Source organism: Balaenoptera ricei, chromosome 21 (genome assembly GCF_028023285.1).
Source record: "Balaenoptera ricei isolate mBalRic1 chromosome 21, mBalRic1.hap2, whole genome shotgun sequence".
Taxonomy (NCBI): domain Eukaryota; kingdom Metazoa; phylum Chordata; class Mammalia; order Artiodactyla; family Balaenopteridae; genus Balaenoptera; species Balaenoptera ricei.
The window spans coordinates 31,639,207-31,664,091 of NC_082659.1; the positions used below are offsets into that span (position 1 = coordinate 31,639,207).

The 24,885-nt window shown below is 35.3% G+C and overlaps 1 protein-coding gene across 1 annotated transcript in view; it reads right to left on the reverse strand.

The window, feature by feature from the left end:
• The window catches only part of ADAM32 (ADAM metallopeptidase domain 32), a 193,975-nt gene that overhangs the window by 9,191 nt on the left and 159,899 nt on the right, over positions 1-24,885 (reverse strand). The window contains exons 18-20 of the mRNA XM_059909354.1: positions 18,986-19,105; positions 17,734-17,882; positions 9,937-9,969 (exon numbers count right to left, since the gene is read on the reverse strand). Of these exons, the coding sequence (XP_059765337.1) occupies positions 9,937-9,969; positions 17,734-17,882; positions 18,986-19,105 (302 nt within the window). The remainder of the gene's footprint in view (positions 1-9,936; positions 9,970-17,733; positions 17,883-18,985; positions 19,106-24,885) is intronic.

Genomic DNA, 24,885 nt, shown 5'->3' on the forward strand with positions numbered 1-24,885 from the left:
CTAGCCTATTAGCCCCAGGACTAGTCCCATGCCCGCCCAACATCCTACAGGCACCAGTACTGGGACAGCTCAGGGCAAGGAAATAATTGGGCAGGGACACAGCCTCACCCACCAGCAGACAGGCTGCCTTAAGACCCCCTGAGCCCACGGCCGCCCCTGGTTATGGCCCTGCCCACCAGAGCGTGCAGGGCCAGGCCCCAAACAGCAGTGCATAGGCACTAGACCCAGGACCCCCATGGTTCTGCAGCCAGAGACCCTGGGACCCAGCTCGACTCCTAAGTAGGCAGGCACCAGCCCCAGAATCCGTAATCCCACCCACTAGAGAGCCTGCTCTAGACTCAGGACCAGGCTCACCCACCAGCAGGTGGACACCAGGCCCAGGACAAGTGCAGCCCCATAGCCTGTGCCCCCCCCCCACTAGAAGGCCAATACAAGCTTCAGGACACACTGGGCCCTGCAGCCAGCTGTGTCAGGATCTAGCCCCACCCACCAGTGGTCTGACACCAGCCCTGGGACCCCTGGGCACTGTAGGCAGACCCCAAGATTAGCTTTGTCAGTGGGCCAACACTAGCCCCAGGAATGGGCTTCACTCACTGCGGGGTTAGCAACATCTCCAGGATCTCCTAGACCCCAACTCCACCCACCAGTGAGCCAGCACTAGCCTCGGACCCCTGCAGGGTTTCACATCCAGCTGTCTTGCGACCCAGCCCTGCCAACCAACAGCCCACAGCTTCCACACAAGGCGAGGCCTGGCAACCAACCAGACCAGGGACCAGCCAAGCCTATAAAACCACTTACTGTAGCCAGCCTGCCACAACAGAAGGACCCACACAGCCCACATAGGGAGCACCCCTAGAGCATATAGCTCTGGTAACGAACAGGGAGTGTGCTGCTGGGATACATAGGACATCTCCTACAAAAGGTCACTTCTTCAAGATTGGGAAACATAATCAACATACCAGACACATGGAAATCAAAATAGCAAGTTAGGTGAAATGAGGCAACAGAGGAGCAAGTTCCAAACAAAGGACAAAGATAAAACTCAGAAGAACTAAGTGAAATGGATATAGGCAATCTACCCAGGAAAGAATTTAAGGTAATGATCAAAAAGAGGATCAAAGAACTCAGGAGAAGAATGGATGAACAGAGTAAGAAGTTAGAAGTTTTTGACAAAGAGTCTGGAAAATATAAAGGACAACCAAACAGAGATGAAGAATATAATAACTGAAATGAAAAATACACTAGAAGGAATCAACAGTAGACTAAATGATACAGAGGAATAGATCAGGGAACTGGAAGAAAGAGTAGTGGAAATCACTGATGCTGAACATAAAAAAAAAAAAAAAAAAAGAAATGAGAACAGTTTAAGAGACCTTCAGGACAACATCAAGCATATTGACATTCTCATGATAGAAGTCCCAGAAGGAGAAAACAGAGAGAAATGGGCAGAGAACATATTTGAAGACACAGTAGCTGAAAACTTCCCTAACCTGGGAAAGGAAGTAGACATCCAGGTACAGGAATTACAGACTGGGTGCTTAAACAGCAGACATCTGTTTCTTAAAATTCAGGAGGCTGGGAAGTCCAAGATCAAGGTGTCAGCAAATTTGGTTCCTGGCGAGAACCTATTTCCTGGCTTGCAGGTGGCTGCTTTCTTGCTGTGTCTTCACATGGTGCAGAGAGAGAAGGAGCTCTGGTCTCTCTTCCTTGTCTTATAAGAACACTAATCCTGTCATGGGGACCCCACTTTCATGACCTCATCTAAACCTAATTTCAGCCCAAATGCCCCAACTCCTAATACCATCAGATTGGGGGATAGGGTTTTAACATTTGATTTAGGGAAGGGGAGACATTCAGTCCATAAGACTACTTAAAAACTCATTCCAAAACTTAGTACCTCAAAACATTTATTAACTCTCCTGGTTCGGTGAGTTGACTGGGATCAGCTGAGTAGTTCTCATTTGGGGTCTCTCATGAAGTTGTAGTCATGTGTCAGATGGGTATCTAAGATAGGTGGATGTTTACATGCTGTCAACTAATGACAACTATCAGCTGGGAGCTCAGTTGGAGCTGTCACCCAAAGTGCCTGCAGGTAGCTTCTCCATGTACTGGAGCATCTTGCAGCATGGCAGCTGGGTTCCAAGATAGAGGAATGCAAGAGCAAGCATTCCAAAAGGCCCAGCTGACAGTTACGTGACCTCTATATTAGCTATACATTGGTGATTACATACAGAATCATAAAGAGATTCAACTACTTCTTTTGGTAAGAATCTTTCTTAGGTGGTATTGTGCACTTCCAGTGGAAGGGACGTAATATCTGGTTGTTTGTCTTTTTATGATATCATCCATTGATGATCAAACATCTAGATAAAGTAATTCATCAGGAGTTTAAATTTGCATTTTTCAAAGATCATTCTGGCTAGACTACAAGTTCTCTTAAAAAGAAATAAATGTCACAGTTATGTGCAGCTTTATGAGAATGGCAATCAAAACCAAGCCATAATGATATAAAGATTTATTGGGTATCTCATCCTGGTTTGGTCATTTTAATAGTCTAAAAATAAATAAGTTCAAAGGGAAGAAAAAAAGGAATAAGTTGTTTTGGCATACTCTTTCCCTGATGCTGTTCAATTACGTCAAAAAGAACCTCATTAAAAATTTTTTTTTGAAATAAAACATCAGTCCTTAAAGGTTAACAAAAAATCATTAACCCCACAACCAGGATAGATAACTGTAGTCTTAATCATTGGGTTGCAAGTACTTGCTTTTTCTTTCCTTTCTCCTTTTTAAAAAAATTTTTTAAAATTAATTAATTAATTTTTTTGGCTGCGTTGGGTCTGTTGCTGTGCGCGGGTTTTCTCTAGTTGTGGCGAGCGGGGGCTACTCTTCGTTGTGGTGCATGGGTTTCTCATTGCTGTGGCTTCTCTTGTTGTGGAGCATGGGCTCTAGGCACACGGGCTTCAGTAGTTGTGGCTTGCGAGCTCTAGAGCGCAGGCTCAGTAGTTGTGGCACACGGGCTTAGTTGCTCCGTGGCATGTGGGATCTTCCTGGACCAGGGCTCGAACCCGTGTCCCCTGCATTGGCAGGCAGATTCTTAACCACTGCGCCACCAGGGAAGCCCTAAAATTTTTTTAAAATTTAGGTATAGTTGATATACAATATTTTATAAGTTACAGGTGTACAGTATAGTGATTCATAATTTTTAAAGGCTATACTCTATTTATAGTTATTATAAAATATTGGATTTTTTCCCTGTATTGTACAATATGTCCTAATAGATGACTATAAGGAAACAGAAATACAAATCCAGGAATCAGAGTGTCCCCAAAAGGATAAACCCAAAGAGGAACACAAGACACATTATAATTAAAATGGCAAAAATTAAAGATAAAGAGAGAGTATAAAAAGCAGCATGGGAAAAGCAACAAGTTACACGCAAGGGAATATGTATGTATGTACATACATATTAATAAGTACATATTTATTAATAAGTATGCACATATTAATAATTACTTAAATGAAAATGGACTAAATGTTCCAACCAAAATACATAGAGTGGCTGAATGGATACAAAAATAAACCCATACATATGCTGCCTACAAGAGACTCATTCAGTGCTAAAGACACACAAAGACTGGAAGTGAGGGGATGGAAAAGGTATTCCATGTAAAAGAAAATTAAAAGAAAGTTTGGGTAGCATTACTTATATTAGATAAAATAGACTTTAAAGCAAAGACTGTTAGAAGAGACAAAGAAGAATATGATATAACAATCAAGGGTTCAATCCAAGAAGATATAACAATTGTAAATATATATGCACCCAACATAGGAGCACCCAAATAATTGAAGCAAATTTCAACAAGAATAAATGGAGAAATCGAGAGTAACACAACAATAGTAGGGAATTTTAACACCCTACTTAGATCAATGAACAGATCATCTAGACAGAAAATCAATAAGGAAATATTAAATGACATATTACCACAGATCAACTTAATAGATATATATAGAACATTCCATCCAAAAGCTGAAGAATACACATTCTTTTCAGGTGTGCAAGGAAAATTCTCCAGGACAGAGCTCATGCTAAGCTACAAAACAAGCCTCGGTAAATTTAAGAAACATTGAAATCATATCAAGCAACTTTTCAGACCACAGCGCTACGAGACTAGAAATCAACTATAAGAAAAAAAAACTGCAGAAAACACAAACGCGTTGAGGCTAAACAATATTCTACTAAGTATCCAATGGATCACTGAAGAAATCAAAGCGAAGATTAAAAAAAAATACCTGGAAACAAATGAAAATGAAAACACAACCATCCAAAATCTATGGGATGCAACAAAAGCAGTTCTAAGAAGGAAGTTTATAGTTATACAAGCTTACCTAGGGAAACAAGAAAAATCTCAAATAAACAACCTAACCTTATACTTAAAGGAACTAGAAAAAGAAGAACAAACAAAACCCCAAATAGTAGAAGGAAAGGAACCATAAAGATCAGAGTAGAAATATATGAAATAGAGACAGAAAAAAAAAACAGAAAAGATCAATGAAACTAAGAGCTGGTTCTTTGAAAATACACACCAAATTGATAAAAAGTTTAGCCAGACTCATCAAGAAAAAAAGAGAGAATCCAAATCAATAAAATGAGAAATAGAAGTTACAACTGACATCACAGAAATACAAGGATCATAAGAGACTACTAAGAACAACTATATGTCAATAAAATCAACAACCTAGAAGAAATGGACAAACGCCTAAAAATGTACAATCTCCCAAGACTGAACCAAGAAGAAATAGAAAATGTGAACGGATCAATAATCAGTAATGAAATTGAAACTGTGATTTTAAAACTCCCAGCAAACAAAAGTCCAGGACCAGACGGTTTTACAGGTGAATTGGACCAAACATTTAGAGAAAAGTTAACACCCATTCTTCTCAAACTATTTCAAAAAATTGCAGAGTAAGGAATGCTTCCAAACTCATTCTACAAGGCCAGCATCCTCATGATATCAAAACCAGTAAAAAGAAAGGAAGGAAAGAAGGAAGGAACGAAGAAAGAAAGAAAGAAAGGAAGGAAGGAAGGAAGAAAAAGAAAACTACAGGCCAATATCACTGATGAACACAGATGCAAAAATCCAGGACAAAATATTAGCAAACAAAATCCAACAATACATTAAAAGTATGATACACCATGATCAACGGGGATTTATCCCAGGGATGCAAGGATGGTTTGTTATCCATAATTCAATCAATGTGACATGCTACATGAACAAATTGAAGAATAAAAATCATATAATCATATCAATAGGTGCAGAAAAAGATTCTGGGTACAAAATTCAACTTTCATTTCTGATAAAAACTCTCCAGAAAGTGGGCATAGGGGGAACACACCTCAACATAATAAAGGCTACATGTGATAAGCCCACAGCTAACATCATACTCAATGGTGAAAAGCTGAAAGCATTTCCTTTAAGAAAAGGAAGAAGACAAAGATGCCCACTGTCACCACTTTTGTTCAACACAGTAACAGAATTCCTAGCCATAGCAATCAGACAAGAAAAAGAAATAAAAGGAATCCAAGTTGGAAAGGAAGAAGTAAAACTGTCACTTTTTTGCAGATGAAATGATACTATACACAGAAAATTCTCATCAATGAATTCAGTAAAGTTGCCGGATACAAAATTAATATACAGAAATCTGTTGCATTTCTATACACTAGCAACAAACTATCATAAAGAGAAATTAAGGAAACAATCCCATTTACCATTCCATTAAAAAGAAGAAAATACCTAGGAAGAAACCTACCTAAGGAGGCAAAAGACTTGTACTCAGAAAACTATGGCACTGTTAAAAGAAATTGAAGATGACACAACAGATGGAAAGATATACTATGTTCTTGGATTGGAAGAATTAATATTGTTAAAATGATCCTATTACCCAAGGCAATGTACAGATTCAATGCAATCCCTATCAAAATACCAATGGCATTTTTCACAGAACTAGAACAAATAATTCTAGAATTTGTATGGAAACACAAAAGACCACTGATAGCCAACACAATCTTGAGAAGGAAGGACAGAGCTGGAGGTATCACACTCCCTAATTTCAGACTATATTACAAAGCTACAGTAATCAAAATAGTTTGGTACTGGCACAAAAACAGACATGTAGATCAATGGAACAGAATAGAGAGCTCAGAAATAAACCCACACACTTATGGTCAATTAATCTACAAAAAAGGAGGTAAGAATATACAGTGGAAAAAAGACAGTCTTGTCAGTAAGTGGTGCTGGGAAAACTGTACATCTGTATCTAAAAGAATGAGATAGAACATTTTATTACACCATATACAAAAATAAACTCAAAATGAATTAAAACCAGAAACCATAAAACTCCTAGAAGATAATGTAGACAGAACACTCTTTGACATAAATTGTAGCAATATTTTTTTGGATCTGTCTCCTAAGGCAAAGGAAACAAAAGCAAAAATAAACAAATGGGACCTAAGTAAACTTAAAAGGTTTTGCAGAGCAAATAAAACCATTGAGAAAACAAAAAGACAACCTACTGAATGGGAGAAAATATTTGCAAGTTATATGACCAAAAAGGGGTTAATATACAAAATATATAGTGCATCTAACTCAAAATCAAAAAACCAAACAACCGATTAAAACAATGTGCAGAAGACTTGAATGGAAATTTTTCCAAAGAAGATATACATAGGCTAACAGACACATGGAAAGATGCTAAACATCACTAATCAGCAGAGAAATGCAAATCATAACTACAACAAGCTATCATCTCACATCTGTGAGAATGGCTATCATCAAAAAGACCACAAATAACAAATGTTAGTGAGGATGTGAAGTAAAGGGAACCCTCATACACTGTTGGTGGGAATGTAAATTGGTGCAAACACTGTGGAAAACAGTATGAGGTTCGTCAAAAAACTAAAAATAGAACTACCACATGATCCAGTAATTCCACTCCTGAGTATATATTGAAGAAATGAAAATACTACTTCGAAAAGATACACATACCCCAATGCTTGTAGCAGCATTATTTACAATAGCCAAGATATGGCAGCAAACTTGTGTTCATCAACAGATGAATGAATAAAGAGGATGTGGTATATTTACACACAATGGAATATTACTCATCCATTAAAAAGAAAGAAATTTTGCCATTTGCAACAATATGGATGGACTTGGAAGGTATTATGCTAACGAAATAAGTCAGGGAAAGACAAATACTGCATGTTATCACTTATTTGTGTAATATAAAAAATGAAATGAACTAGTGAATATAACAAAAATAGAGTCACATATATAGAGAACAAACTAGTGGTTACCAGTGGAGATAGCAAGGGGGGACAAGAGAGGGATAGGCAATTAAGAGGTATCAACTACTATGTATAAAATATATAAGCTACATGGGTATATTGTGCAGCACAGGGAATATTGCCAATATTTTATAATAACAATAAATGTAGCATAATCTTTATAAAAATTATTAATCACTATGTTGTATACCTGAAACATATAATTTTGTAAATCAACTATACCTCAATAAAAAAAAAAATGACAGAACTGAAAAAAAAAGAATTGTTGATTTTGAATTGTTTAGGGAAATCACCTAGAATACTAAACAGAATATAAAATATACATAAAAGTCCAGTTAAGAAACATGGAACAATTTAGACACAGAAAATTTAGAATGGGGGAGAGTCAGTATTTGAAGAGGAAAAGTCTAGAACTTTTCCAAAACTGAAGAAAGGTATGAGTCTTCACACTGAAAGAAAATATTGAGTCCAGCTCATGATTTTTTTAAAAATCTCTACCAGAATACATTATAACAAAATAACAACTCTAAGGACAAAGAATACATGTAGAGGTTATATTAGGCAGAATGCTAACAATGGCTATGTTAGGCAGAATTCTAAGATTCCATTCCTTGGTTATTCAAACACTTTTCAAAGTACTGCTCTGAAAAGATTTTGCAAATGTAATTAAAGCTCCAAATCTGTTGGCCTTAAAATACAGAGATTATTTTGGTGGGCCTGACCCAATCAGGTCAGCTCTTTACAAGTAGAGTTTTCTCCTGTTGGTAGAGGAAAGAAATTAAGAGAGGGTCAAAGCCTTAGGAAGACTTACATTGCCCTTGTTTCTTTAAAGGTGAAGGGAGGTACATGAGTAGCAATGCAGGTGGCCTCTGGGAGACAGAGGGGCTCCAAGCAGACAGGCAACAAGGAAAGAGATACCTCAGACCTACAGCTGCAAGAAATTGGATTTTTCTTACAACCCAAATGAGCTATGATCCCAGCCTGGCCTTCAGGCCTTCAGGTCAGACTTGTGACAACCCAGCCAAATCCACCTGGATTTCTGACTTACAGAACTTGCACATAGTAAATGAATGTTGTTTAAGTCACTGAGTGTGTGGTAATTTGTTATGCAGCAATAGGAATACAATGACTAGGTAAAACTCATATTAATCATAAAGGAATAAATGAATCAACACACTAACAGAAGATTTATCATCACCAGTAGTAAATGCCACACTACACTGACATATCTTCAAATAGCGAAGGCAAAATAACTCTCAGCATAGAAGTCCATACTACATAAACTCATACTCAAGAGTGAAAATAAAGATAATTTTAGGTGGATAAGATAAATAGTTTACTACACACAGACTCACTGATGGAAATTCTAAGAGAGGTACTTCACCAAAAGGGAGATTGAACATTAAAAAATGGAATTAAATTCAAAAAAGAATAGTGAGTAAATAAGTTACAAATATGTAGTGAGATCCTAGTATGTTTTGATTAAATATAATAATGATAATGATGACTTATTTGTATCAGGTTAAAATTCAGGAGTAACTGAAAGCCAAATGATAATGCTATGGAAGAGTGAAGAAAAGAGTATAAGGTTTAATGGTCTAAGATCCATAAATTGTTAGAAGAAGATTATAAGTACTTTCATATCTAAAATTGTAACTTTATCTACATTTAATTTTAATAATTTAATAAATCATAATATAATAACTAAAGAATTAAAGAATATCACTAAAGAATATAACTAGAACATATAATGACCAAATTGATAGAAGGAAAGAAAAAACAATGAAAGCACAATCAATATGATGGAATACATGAAAGTAGAGAAAATACTGAAAAAGCATGATAAACAGAAAAAAACAGAACAAAATGGTAGAATTTAGTTTAAACATATCAGCAAACATATTATAAGTATATAAACATATTCAATTCAACTACTGAGAAACTCTTGAGGTTACATATTTTAAAATTCCATTGGCAGGCTCTTTTCAGGAGACCAAATTAAATAAAAGGTTGAAAGTAAGGGGATGAAAAGTTACATTAGATAATGTAATAGAATAGAATGTTGGTATAGCAGTTATAAAACAGTAAGGACTGAATTTATTGTTAAGACATATTAATGGGGACAATATGCTATTTATTAATGATTAAAAGAAAAGCACAGCTAAGTCAGTGTAATTAGTTCTCATCAACCCATAATTATTATAGAAATTTATACATGAGTTCTGTCATGTACAATCTATCAAATGTCAAGCATTTGCTTGTTTGTTTACCCAAGCAGTACATAAATATAACCCAAGTTGGGTAATTTCCAGGCACTATACATCCTTTTTCTTTACTAATTATACATATCCTATCTTTTATTAGAGTCAGCTATTTTATTCCTTGTTTCCTCAGAGTAGACTTCCAATAAGTATTTATTAAATGAATAAAAGACTAATTTACTAGAAACTAAATTACTATATACTAGTAGCCTGGTTTTCAGTGGATTACTTTACCAAATGTAGCTGTTCAAACAGTATCTAGACATTGTGAATTATTAATTCATTCTTAATTTTCAACATGTGTCTTAAGATGCCTTCCAGTTTACCTACCTGCTAGCATTTCTGTGAGTGCTGCCTTCTGATCTGGATATTAAAAAAAAAAGGAAAATAGTGTCCACAGTTAGTCCTAAGAGCACTTGCCAACTGCATAAATAAAAGTCAGGCCATTTTATAAGCAGTATTATCTCTTTTACAAGGTAAGTTACCAAAAAAGAAAATAATGTCCAAGGTCACTGAACAAAGATGCAAATAAATAACATTCTTATTTACTTATATACCTCATCCACAAAGAGTGCATTTCAAACTTGTTCTAAAGAAATTATCAAGAAGGCACAAATTTTCTTTTTCCTTATCACTTCTAAACACAGAATATAGGTTTGACCCTGAATTCCTGATTCTGACCTTTATACCCCAGCTTTTAACTTTTTATTCATCGATTAAAAAATGCTACATTTTGTAAGTTAAAACCCATACTGACTTCTAGACAATCTGACAGAATGAGCTGGTGGGACAATTCCCCTTTCCATTCCTCATAAAGGAGTGCTGAAAAAAAATAAGACAAACAGTTAACACATAACTGAGGTTAACAACAAGAAAAGAATTCTCCTGGTGCTAGTAAAAAATGAAGAAACTGAGAGCTCAAAGGGTAAACAGGAGATAAAAGTGAATGACTGCAGGGGCGTCTAAACCAGTGACATGACTTTGGGACTAGAGATTTAATAGCCATTCCTTAGACGTTACGAGGCCTTTGCATGCAAGGAGACTAAGTGAGCTCCTTCACTGGAGCCATTTAACCTGGGAGCCATGAATGTCCATGCCACCCATTACACAGGGATAGTAAAAATTCTGACCAGTGGCCTTTGGAATGTAGCAGGGAAAGGGGGATATGCAACAGGAGTAGATGGGGGAAAATGCATCGCTGCAGAGTCCCAAGCCTCCAAAAAATGTACTTTCAGGGCCCCAGTCACACTCCTACAATTTCTTGAACACCATGCATAGCAATTGTTCCAAATATTTTTGCTTTAAAAGCAGCAAAAATGAAACCACCTACATGTGTATGTCTTCAACACAGGGCATGCAGAATTCTCATGGGAAAAGCATAGACACTGAAAAGACACTGAAGAGTAAAGAGGTTTGTACGATTACAAACCCCTAATAGATAATGTCAACAGCCAGAGCAAAATAATGAATTCACACACCAAGAAATACAAATGATTAAAAAACTTTGAGAATATTTAGAATCTCCATAGAGATTTTTGCAAGAATAGAATCCATAAGTCTAGAACAGGACAGAGAAGGAAGAATTGGTGAAATGAGAGTGATCTGAGGAAATCAAACAGAATGTGAGATGGAGAGAGAGCTATGACAGTGCAGTTACAAACCATAAAGACACACTTCCAATTCCGATCAAGATGGAGTAACAGACTGGATTTACCCTCCTGCCCAAAACAAATGAATATCTGGACAAACTATATTAAATGCTGGTTTTCAGACACTGAATATTAGGCAGGATAGTGATCTAAGAGAGAAGGGAATGAAGGTGAGACCTGTGATTGCCCCTTGTTACTGCCTGAGGAGAGTTGCCATCCTGTAGCACAGCAAGGGAAACCCAGGCAAAGCCAGAAGTCTCCCTGAATTGAGGTAATAGGGTGTGGGGATGCCAAGGCAGCTACACTTCTCAGGGCAGAATACCAGAGAAGGAAGGAGGTGCACAGAGAGCTCCTGAGATCTGTGGAGGGTCCTCTTTGAGTGTTCTGCAGAGTACCAATCACTGAATGCAAGTGGAGAAACTCCCTGAGCCAGAGAAAAATTATTAGAAATTAATAAAGGAAGCAATCTCTTGTACTCATATAGGAACAGGAATAGTTTGTGTTCTCACCATCTGAGTTGAAAAATCTCATAATTCACAGTGAGTTTGGTAGAGTTACATGGAAGGGTATTGCCTCTGTAGTGCTAACCATTCTGATCCTGCTTAACGAAGCTTAAAAGCAATGGTGTTAGAACAACTGGATATTCTTATGCAGGAAAAGAAAAACACTCAATTCATACCCATACAAAACCTAGTTCAAATTGGATATAAGCCTAAATGCAAAACCTAAAACTATAAAACTTTTAAAAGAAAACATGAGAGAAAATCTTCATGAATTTTGGTTAGGCAAATATTTCCTAGATACAACATCAAAATCATGATCTATAAAAGAAGATATTGATACACTGGATTTCATCAGAATTTAAAACTTTTGCTCTTTAAAAGAGTGAAAAGAAAACCCTTAGACTAGAAGAATATATTTGCAAATCATATATATAATAAAGCACTTGTATCCAGCATTTATAATGAACACTCAAAATACAATAATAAGAAAACAAACAATCCAGTTTTTAAATGATCAGAAAGTTTTGACTGACTCAATAATAAAAAGACAACCCAATCAAAAAATGGGGTCTTTCAGCTGAAACTGCCAACTTCCAGTAATTTGTCAAAAAGACCAACACAAAAGAAAAGAGAAGAGGCACCTGCTATACATTCTCTAGACCTTTTAGAAAACATGGGGTTGTTCCTTTGGTCACATACATGGGAATCTACAAAAAAGTGATATTGTAGACAGCAAGGGAACTGGCACTATTTAAAAAAGGAATGTCCCACAAATGTTACAAAAACTGGGAGTCTACAATGTTACCCAGCAGGCTGTTGGCATTGTTGAAAACAAACAAATTAAGGGCAAGATTCTTGCCAAGAGAATTCATGTACTTATTGAGGATATTAATAAGCACTCTAAGAACCAAGATTGCTCCCTGAAATGAGTGAAGGAAATATGATCAGAAAAAGAAGGAAGCCAAAGGGAAAGGAACGTGGGTTTGACTGAAGCACCAGACTGCTCCATCCAGAGAAGCACACTTTGTGAGAACCAGTGAGCTGGAACCCATTCCCTATGAAATCATGCCATAATAGGTGTAAAAATAAATAAATAGAAGACCTCCGGATTGTAATTTTAATTAATTAATTTAAAATGGGTAAAATATTTGAATACACACTTCTCCAAAGAAGATGTACATCTGACAAATAACCACATGAAACAACTGTCAGCATCATTAGTCATTAGAGAAATGTAAATTAAAACCATAATGATACAATGGAATATTACTCAGCCATAAAAAGAAATGAAATGGAGGTATTTGTAATGAGGTGGATGGAGTTAGAGTCTGTCATACAGAGTGAAGTAAGTCAGAAAGAGAAAAACAAATACAGTATGCTAACACATATATACGGAATCTAAGGAAAAAAAAAAAAAAGGCCATGAAGTACCTAGTGGCAAGACGGGAATAAAGACACAGACCTACTAGAGAATGGACTTGAGGATATGGGGAGGGGGTGGGGTGAGATGTGACAGGGTAAGAGAGTGTCATGGACATATATACACTACCAAATGTAAAATAGATAGCTAGTGGGAAGCAGCCGCATAGCACAGGGATATCAGCTCGGTGCTTTGTGACCACCTAGAGGGGTGGGATGGGGAGGGTGGGAGGGAGGGAGATGCAAGAGGGAAGAGAAATGGGAACATATTGTATATGTATAACTGATTCACTTTGTTATAAAGCAGAAGCTAACACACCATTGTAAGGCAATTATACTTCAATAAAGATGTTAAAAAAAAAAAACCATAATGAGATGCCACTGCACACTATCGGAATTGCTAAAATTAAAAAAATATATGACCATATAAGTGTTGGTGAGAATGTGGAGGAACTAGAACTCTCACATGCTAGTGGTTGGAATATAAGATAGAAGAACTGCTTTGCAAAACAGTTTAGCTCTTTCTTTAGAAGTGAAACATATACCTACCATACTACCCCGTCGTTCCAGTCCTGGGTATTAACTAAGAAAAAGAATGCGTATGTTCACATAGAAATGTGTATGTAAATGTTCATAATGGCTTTATTTATAACAGCCAAAAACTGGAAAGCATCCAAATAACTATCAACAGATGGAATGGATGAACAAATTATGGTATAATCATACAACTGAATACTTATCAGCAATAAAAGGAAAAAAAAATGATCACACAAGAACATGGATGGATTGCAAAATAATCATGGTGAGTGAAATAAATCAGACAAAAAGAAGAGTACATACTGTATGATTCCATTTATATAAAATTCTAGAAAATGCAAACTAAGAAAGCAGATCAGCAGCAGTATGGGGGGGATAAAGCAGGTGGAAGAGGCAAGAGTGGGGCTTACAAAGGGGCACGAGGAAATTTGGGGGCATGACAGATATCTTCATAATCTTGATCATGGTGATGGTTTCATCAGTGTTACTTTTCAAATTAGCAAAACATACAAAATTATACACTTAAAATATATGTAATTTACTGTATGTCAATTATACCACGATAGAACTATACATTAGAAAAAGAACAAGCTATTGATACACATAACATCATGGATGAATGTCAAATGCATTATGCCAAGGGAAAGAAGACATACTCAAAAGATTACATACTAAAGTATACGATTCCATTTATACAAAGTTCTGGAATTGGCAAAACTACAGGCAAAGAAGACATCTGTCAGTTCCAGGAGCTGAAGGTGGGGTGAGAGGGAATTTTGAGGTGATGAAATTGTTCTATGTTTTATTGAGGTTGTAGTAAGTGTACGTATTTGTTAAACTCATAGAATTACATAAACTAAAGAGATTAATTTTACTACATGTAAATTGTATCTCAGCTTTTAAAAGCTTCATTCTTAGTGTCAAAAGAAAAGAAGAAAAAGGAGGAGAAGTATAAAGATGAGGAAGAGAACAACCATCACCATCTACCATGGAGGCTAGAATGGAAGACCCTAAAATATAGGGATTTCAGAAAAATAAAAGGGATATAATGGGGAAGAGTCAATCATTGAAGAGATAATGACTGAGAATCTTCCAGAACTGAAGAAAGACATGATAATTGAAGATTATTGTGAATTCAGAGCTGGAAAAATAAAAACAAACTCATATCAGAACAAGTAATAATTCAGTAACATAATACCTTGGACAAAAGAAAACTTGAGAAGCTAACTTAGAAAAAAAGTGCAGCAAGTATAAAGGTAAAAATGAATTAATTAATCTGACAGCAGACATCTCAACAACAGTAAATGCCAGAATTCAATGACATCATAAAAGGGCTGACAGAAATAACTGTCCACCTAAAATTCTATACCCATACAGAATTTCAAGAGTGAAAATGAAATAAAACCATTTCCAGGCATATAAGGCAAACAGATGATTACACATAGACCATCACTGTAATAACTACCAAAGCAGGTACTTCTCCAAGAAGATTGAACCTAGAATGAAAAAAGCAGGATTCCAAAAAGAATGGCGATAATTATGGCATTGGTACACAAACCATGTGACAAAATTTCATAATATATACATACACATACTCAAAAATGAGTGTATGTATGTAAACACTGGTGAATATGAATCAGGTCTATAGTTTAATTGATAATATTGTACCAATACCAATTCTCTGGCTGTGAAAATGCACTATGTTAATGTAAGAGGTTATTACTGAGAAAATCTAAGTGATGAGTACAACGGAATTCTGTGCTATTTTTGCAACTTTTTATATTTCTTAAATTATTTCAAAGCTAAGTTTAAAAAAAGGGAATCATAAAGAATCTGGGAAATATATCAGGAAATCCTAATAAGTATTAACTAAATATAATAATGATAAGAACACAATAACACAAAACTTATTTGGAGGGAACTGAAAAGCCAAAAGAAAAACAGATTGAAAAAGATAGGTTAGTGTTAAAGGGTTAAGATCCTTGTGTTATTCAGAAGATTATATACAATGATTAAATTAAGACATTATACAACATTAGCTACAAATGCTAAAAGTTAACAAAAATCATTAAAACAATAAAAACAGAATATAAAAATTTACAAAATAGTAGAAGAGAAAAAGAAAAGAAGAAGAAAAAGCACAATCAAGAAAATGGATTTTGGGAAAAGGAAAAAATGCAAAAAAAAAAAAAAAAAAAGAGGATAGTAAGTAGGAAGAAAATAAGATGGTAAATTTCAATGTGAATATATGCCATCATATATTAAGCATATAAATGTAACAAACTCCACTACTGCATTTCATATAAAGGCTGTTTATAAGATACCAACTAAAATCAAAGAAAGGTTGAAAATAAGGGATGAAAAACATGTAATAGGTAAGTCTAACTTTCAAAGAGCAAGTTGATATATAGCAATATAAGAGTGAGAATAGAATTTAAGATACAATTATTAATGATAAAAAGAAAATACACCAAGAATATATAACTACATTGAACATTATGCATTTAGTCACTGCCTCAGAGTATATAAAGCAGAAGTCTCAACAATCAAAGAGAAAGCCATGCCATATTGGAAAACTTTAGTTTGCCTCTCATAGAAAATAAATTATCAAGTAGAGAAAAAATTTAAAAACCCAGTAAGTATAAAGATGATTTGAAACAGCACAATTAAAAAGTTTGTTCTAAAAACAAAGAAAAAAACATACTGTATCACATTAATTGAAGCATGCGCATCAAGCATACATTTTTACAAAAAAATGACTTCCTTTCTGGTTCCAACATTTAAGAGTCTAAATTATAGAGACAAAGCTTTCCCAATAAGGTAATAAAATTGGAAAATAACTTTTACAGCAACAAAAATAAATCATATAACTGACAACTAAAGACCATGATTTGTTCATGATTTAAATAAGAAATCGTGTTGGAAGTTTCTAATTTTTTTAACTGAATATCAGCTGTATCTTAAAAACTGGAGAATGTAGATGAAATGATATATAAGGGAGAAAGTTTTCGCTTTAAAAGCATATTAGAAAGATAAGAAAAATTGAAAATTAATAAACAAAGCATTAGACTCCACAAAGGTAGAATTAACAAACACATAGCAAAGGTGAAGAGAGTAGCAAAGAGGAACAGAGCATAAGTTAAGGATAATAAACACAAGGAAATACAGGGATCTCAACAGAACCACAAATTATATTTTGAAATTACTAAGAAATAGAAAAACCTCTGAGAAGACTGCTCATAAAAAAGAAAAAGGAAAAAAAGGAAAAACAAACTTAGAATTAGAAGGGTAAACATATGTATAAAGTATAAATATTTAAAATTATATATAATTCTAGATATGGCACAGGGATGTAGCCATGTGTAGTAAAAATATGTGATACACACCAGCTTTCAGTGCAGAGGTTGTTCTCTGCAGAGAGGGAGATGGGGATTGCAGCTGTATATACAGTGGTTTATTTCATAAGAGAAACAAAATATTCATGTTTATTTCCAGTGGTGGGCAAACGGTTGTTTGTCACCTTGTTCTGTCTTTGTTTTTGAACTATATTTTTAAATAAAAATATTTTATATACTAAATTATAAATTTGCCTTCTGAAGACTTTTCCCAGAGAATATTTTTTAAATTATTTCTTACATGAGGCAGCAATGCAAATTGAAATATTTCATTTGTGATAAGTCTCATAAATCTGCATTCCAAATAAATACTTCTGGTACTCCTCCTGTAGGTGACACGGATCACTGGGCATTTGAAAGCAATAGATATGGATACATTTTAGTTCTTCCTCTCTCAATTACCAAGGCGATGACATTGGCAAGTTATTAAAACCACATTCCAAAATTTTTGCGTCTTTAAAATAAGGATATTCAAAACTATCTCAAATAATTAAATGAGATACTGATGTAGCATTCAAAATTCCTGTAAAATGTAAAGTATTATGGCTGCTCATAATATTTCCTTATATGTGACTAGATTTAAATGGTACTAAAGTTTAACTTCAGAACACAAATTCAATTTACTCGCTACTTTGCGGTTCCTCTTTCTTGCTGAACCACTTTTTCAAAGGCTTCCATGAAACAGCTACTATGGTTGCTACGACGAGAACAGGTAAAGCAATGTAGATACCCAAAAGCCACCGCTTCTTCCCAGCCTTCTCAAAACCTCTTTCCTTGATTAAACCTAAAAATAAAAATACATTAAAAAGTCAGAGTAAAAAAATTAAGCTGTCTACTTTTACTTTCAAGTTACAGCAAACTAATTACAATGTTCTTAATGTTTATTGTTATTCAAGGAATATGGAAAAATAATAATAGAATCATAATACTTAAGACTATCTCTATAAACTCTCATTCTAAAAGAATAGAAACAAAGTTCCAGAAAGTTCCAACGTATTCTACATTATACAACAGCTACAGCAAAATCCCACTATAAGTGGGACCCCAAAACTTCAATGATATATAATATGTAAGGTTATCCAACAAACTTGCATTGTTACACGGTGCATTATCACAGAATTCCACTATATCTGTGCATATCCTGTTTTTCTTTATTAGGCTGTTGGCTCTTTGACATTTAGGGATCTGTTTTTACACACGGAGTCACTGCAGTGCTACTAAAACGTCACTGCCATAAAAAATATGAGACTTGATTCCTAATCCTAATTCTGCAGCTAGTTAGCACTGGGTATTCTTTAAATTCCATGAGGAGTGGGACTCTGTTTTGCTTACTGTACATGCCTAGTGCCATATGATGAACACCTGGTATATATTAGGAATTCAATAAATATTTGCTAAATCAATGAATGAATGACAAAAACTAAAGTCATCGTGAACAAACAGAATATTGTTTTAGCCCCTTCTGTCATCTCTTTAGCAGCAATTAATAGATTTTTATCATTTAAACTATAAACGCCAGACTAAAAACTTATCTTCTATTTCCTTTATTTCTTCTATAACAGACACATATTAACAGTGCTGGACACAGGGTGTGTTGTTTGTATAGAGCTGAGACCACAGGATCAGGCATAAAAGGGGGAAAAGGTTGAAAGACAGTTTAAAGAAGAAAGTCAGACATAAGTAAATAAAAATTTTAAAAGATACCCTCAGCTTCAATCATATTCAAAATTGATATTAGGACAAAAAGCAAGATTAAGAAAGCATATTTGGTGTCTATTTACCTTTTAATTACAAATACTGGTTTCTTTCAAAGTGGCAAAAATCGAACTTTGTCTTTGTGAAGGTAAGCAATTTGAGAATTTTATTAACTGGATACAAGAAGAGATAGATACTTGCCCTGTCCCCCAGGCAATCTGGAAGATTCTCTGGAGCGCGCTTGGCAATCTGGAGGGCTGTAACCACTAGAACAGTTGCATGTCATCTCGGAAGTGCACACCTAGAATCATTTTTTTAATTCAAATGATCATTTAAAAATATTTTCTCATAGAAAGTAAAATTATCAGATGGATCATCAAGCTTACTTTTGTATTTTCATCTAGTGTAATTTTATTTGATTTATTTAGAGAGAGAATTCTACAAATTGAATGCTTGGTTTTTTAGCCTAAAGTGCACACACGCACATACACACACGCTAAAAAGCAGCTGTAAAGTGAGGCTCACAATATTTGCACCTGGAAAATTTAACACCTTCAAATGTTCACCTGAAAATTTAGTGTGCAATTTCAGAAACACCTACATAAATTCTAATGAAAATGAGACCATTCCAGTGGTGTGTTAGAGCCAGCCAGTATCAGCTCCCAGGGCTGAGTGTGTAGCATCTCTTCCCATCTCCAAGTTCAGTGACATCATGGGGTAGTTTGAAGTATTTATACTTACAAATGAGGGCTTTACCCTTCCTCACACTAGTTGGTAAACATTTACTAGCATAATACGGCCCTTGACCAGGATCAGGTTTGTTTAATTTGTTAGCTTTTGTTTGTTTGATTTTTAAGCAAAGGTTTTTTTGTATTCCAAGAGGGCATCAGATAATTAATTTCTTTAATTAATTAATAATAGCAAACAACTTTATGGTGCTTACTATGTGTGAGTCTCTATTCTGAGCACTTTATATAGATTCACTCATCAAATCCTCACAACAGCCCTATAAGGTTGGGACTATTATTATTCCTACTTTACAGATGAATAAACTGAGGCATAGATATTTAACTTGCCAAAGGTCACATGGCTAGTAAGTGATGGAGATAGGATTTAAACTGAAGCTATCTGGTTTCAGAGTCTCTGCCCTTGACCAATATGCTATGCTACTTCTCAAAATAATATAAAACATCTCTCAATTTCTAAGATCTCAATTTAAGAACATGAATCTAATTTCTTTATTCCATGGCTTAAATGTACAGGAAAAAATTATTCTGTTTGGGGTATCCATTGCCTTAGCTCTATCACATCACCTTCATGTTGTTGTGTGTGTATGTGTATGTCTACTGTGAAATACCTCACAGAAGTAATGTCGTCCTTCTCAGGAGACACCATGTTGTCACTTTGTCATAATATTGTGTTGTTACTTTTGGATCACTTGGTTAAGGTGCTGTCTTCCAACTTTCTTCCACTGTAAGTTACCATGCCTCCATTTGTAATTAATAAGCAATTTGTGAGGAGATACTTGTGAGATTATGAAAGTATCTGGGTCCTCATAAAACTTTCACCCACTAGTTTTAGCATCCATTGATAATTATTTAACTCCATTATTCCTTTTATATTGTTTATACTATAAAAAAGAGTTTTCCCATATCTCCATTTATCTATTCAGTTACTGTTATTGGTAAACATATTACTGATATAGTCAACGGATCTTTGACAAGGGTGCCAAGACCACTCAATGGGGAAAGGAGAATCACTTCAGCAAATGGTGCTCAGAAAACTAGATACCCAATGCAAAAGAATGAAGTTGGACCCTTATCTCACATCATATATGAAGATTAACTCAAAATGGATTAAACACCTAAATGTAAGACCTAAGACTATAAAACTCCAAGAAGAAAACATAGGGGGAAAGCTTCGTAACATTGGACTTCACAATGATATCTTGGATATGACACTAAAAGCACAAGCAACAAAAGTAAAAATAGACAAATGACTATACAACAAACTTAAAAACGTTTGTGCATCAAAGGAAACAATCAACAGAGTGAAAAGGCAACCTATAGAACAGAAAACTTGTAAACCATATATCTGATAAAGGGTTAATATCCAGAATATACAACGAAATCCTACAAGTCAACAAAAAAAATCAAATAACCTAACTTTAAAATGGGCAAAGGACTTGAGTAGATATTTCTCCAAAGATGATATACAAATGGCACCAAGAATATGAACAGATGCTCAACACCATTAATCATAAGAGAAATGCAAATGAAAATCACAGCAATAGAAACAACAAACAACTTTGCCTAAATGTGCTATAAATGTCAGAATACATTATTATCGTGTTTACTTTAAAAAGTCAATTGTCTTCTTAAAAGTTTAAATGAGGGCTTCCCTGGTGGCGCAGTGGTTGCGAATCCGCCTGCCAATGCAGGGGACACGGGTTCGAGCTCTGGTCTGGGAAGATCCCACATGTCGCGGAGCAACTAGGCCCGTGAGTCACAATTACTGAGCCTGCGCGTCTGGAGCCTGTGCTCCGCAACAAGAGAGGCCGCGATAGTGAGAGGCCCACGCACCGCGATGAAGAGTGGCCCCCGCTTGCCGCAACTGGGGAGGGCTCTCGCACAGAAACGAAGACCCAACACAGCCTTAAATTAAAAAAAAAAAAAAAAAAAAAAGTTTAAATGAAATACACTATTTTATATTTATCCACGTCTTTTTCATTTCCAGCACTCTTCATTGCTTAGTGTAGATCCACATTTCCATATGACATTATTTTCCTTCCATCTGAATATAGTTTAATATTTCCTTTAGTGCATATCTTCTAGCAACAAATTCTCTCAGATGTTTATATCTGAAAAAATTCTTTTATATCCTTAATTTTTGAAATATTTTCATTGGATACAGAACACTAAATGACAGGTTTTTTCTCACACTTAAATGATGTCATTTAATTTTTTTTGTCTTACATATTTTCTGATAAGAAGCCTGGAGTCATTCTTATCGTTGTTGCTCCAGATGCAATGTGTCTTTCTTCTCCGACTACACTTAAAATATTCCCTTTATTAGGGAAAGCAAGTACGGCAAAATGTTAATCACTGGTAAATCTAAGTGAAGGGTATGTGGATGTTCATTGTAATAGTCTTCAGTGTTTCTGTAGCTTTGAAATTGTTAGGGGAAAAAATGGGGACAAAAGAACATCATATTTTGCTTTCATGTTTGTTTCGGAATGAATAGGATTGACTGACACCAATAATTTATCTTTTTATAACTAAAGCAACCACCTCTTTTATTAATTGGAAGCTACCTGTTTCAATCAACCTTGGTTGAGTAGAAATCATAGTATAGATATGGATTTTAGGCCTCAAATCTCTGCTCTTGGTCCTTTGTATATTTTTATTTTTATTTTATTATTGTGACAAGCCAAAGTTGAGCATCCGTTCTTGTGTTCGATATTGTTTGTGGGCATTTGAGACTACCTTCATGAATATATTGGTGTAGACTTAATCACTCAATGTCCCTTTTTAATGTAATAGTTTAACCATCACACACATAGCTATTTCAGTAAACCTCTTTATCTGAGAAATATGGTTAAGTGGTTATGGTCTTAAGATAATAGTAATGAACACCTGCTATTTTTTTCTTCCCAGAATCTACACTATTCAGCTGGCAACAGTATCTGAAATTTTCTTGGGGGAAATGAATCCTTTATAAATCGGCAGTGTGGTTACTGTGGGACGTGACTCTGCCCAGCTTTGATGCATCACACTTTCCATGCCCAGAGGTTGGTGCATGAACCGGATCAGGCCAATTAGTCAATGTATTGGAACCCTTTAGAAAGAGAAGCTATTTGTTTCAGAGTTACTGCTGGTAGGATTTAAACTTAGAGCTGCTGAATGCCACTTTCAGTACCACATGTGTGGAGAGTCTGCATGAAAGTGAATCCTAGAGGGAAGGGAGCCAAATCGAGGGATGGAGGGAGGCAGAATCCTGACAGCATCATCTGAGTCTTGGAATCTAGCCATGCTTGGGCTTTTCAGTTATGTGTATCAGTCAGTAATAATCCTTCTTCTTGATACATTATTAGTTCTTGATTATTTTCATTATTATATATTATATCATTATTCATTCTTAATAAATAAAAGTTGTTTTTTAGCCTGAAAAAAAAAATACTCCCTTTATTGTTGATTTCAGTAATTTGATTATAAGGTGTCTTGGTATGTATCTGTGTTTTTCTGGCTTGAGATTTATTGAACTTCCTGGAACTTTGAGTTCATGCTTTATCAAATTTTGAAAATTTTTTCTAGCCTCCCCTCTTTCTCTTCTTCTGCAACACTAATTACACATATGCTGAACCATTTGACAGCATCTAATGGGTCACTGATTCATTTTTTTTTCAGTCTTTTTTACGTTTTTTGCTTCAGTTTGAATAGTTTCTATTGCCTTATCTTTAAGTTCACTGACATTTTCTTCTGCTGTGTCAGTTGTGCTGTTAATACCATCCAAAGAATTTTTCATTTCAGTTATGGTGTTTTCCTATTTCTATAAATTCCATGTGCTTTTTTATATCTCCCAGTTCTCTTCTTGCCGTGTTAATGTTTTATTTTAAATCAATGAGAATATTTGTAATAGCTTTTTAAAATCCCTGTCAACTAATTATATCATTTTTAACACTGCTGGGTCTATTTCTATTGACTAAATTTTTCTCCTGGTATGGGTCACATAATTCTCCTTCTTTGTATGTTTGTTACTTTCTAAAATGTTATGATGGATACTGTGAATATCATATTGTAGAATGTGTTGTTTTCCTTTAAAGATTGCCATATTGGTGCTGGCAGGCAGTTAAGTTACTTGCAGAACAGCTTGATCAAGGCTTGTTTTTAAACTTTGATAGGGCAGATTTAGAATATCCTTTTCTCTAAGGCTAATTTAGTGCTACTAGTAAAGCATGACTCTTCTGGGATCTCTAGTGAATGTCCCAGGTTTTCAAAAACACCTCTTCACTCTGACTGATTGTAACTCAAATTAACTCCCAGCCTTCTGTAAACATTGATAATTGTTCAGCTTAACAGTTCTGTCATTCTTTCCCTGGTCTTATGTGGTTTGATCTTCATCAATAGACCCATAAGGACCTCTAAGCAAATTTCTGAACCTCTTCCTGCATATCAATGCTTCTTCCCTGGAACACTGCCTCACAGATTCCATCCACTTTAATCTCTCATAATGCCAATCTCCTACTTAGACATCCTGTTCCACCTAAGAAGGGGGAAAAACTGAGAAACACTTGTGAAATTCACAGACCAAAGATACAGGCTCACTAAAAGACAGACCTAAGGATAGGACTATAGAATGCCTCCCCTCCCCTTCCACACAGCTTACCACTACATTATTAAAGGCTTAACACTACTGCAGTTCCTTTTGCCCAGTCATCATGTCCAGCTATCAAGAAAAAAAAAATCACAGGGTTTATAAAAAAGCAAAACACTCAGTTTGAGCAGACAGAGCAAGCATCAGAGCATCCTATGGCTAGGATGTTGGAAATATCAGACCAGGAATTTGAAACAACAATGATTAATATTCTAAGGGCTCTAATGAATAAAGTAGAGAGCAAACAAGTATGGATGGGTAATGTAAGCAGACAGATGGAAATTCTAAGAGAGAATCAAAAAGAAATGCTAGAGAGAAAAACTACAACAGAAATGAAGATGGGATAAGGAGTAGACTTGTCAGAGCTGAGGTAAGAATCTCTGAGTTTAAGGATTTCTCAATAGAAACTTCCAAAACTGAAAAACAAAGAGAAAAAGTACTGAAAAAAATCCCAGAAATTCCAAGGACTGTGGGACAACAACAAAAGGTATAACTTATGTAGACTGGTAATATTAGAAGGCAAAAAAAGAAAGATATGAAAGATATTTGAATCAATAATGATTGAGAATTTTACAAAATTAAGGTCAGACACCAAACCAAAGATCCAAGAAGCTCAGAAAACAACAAGCAGGATGCATGCCAAAAGTTAACATGCCGGTATATCATATTCAAACTTCAGAAAATCAAAGATGAAGGAAAATCATGAAA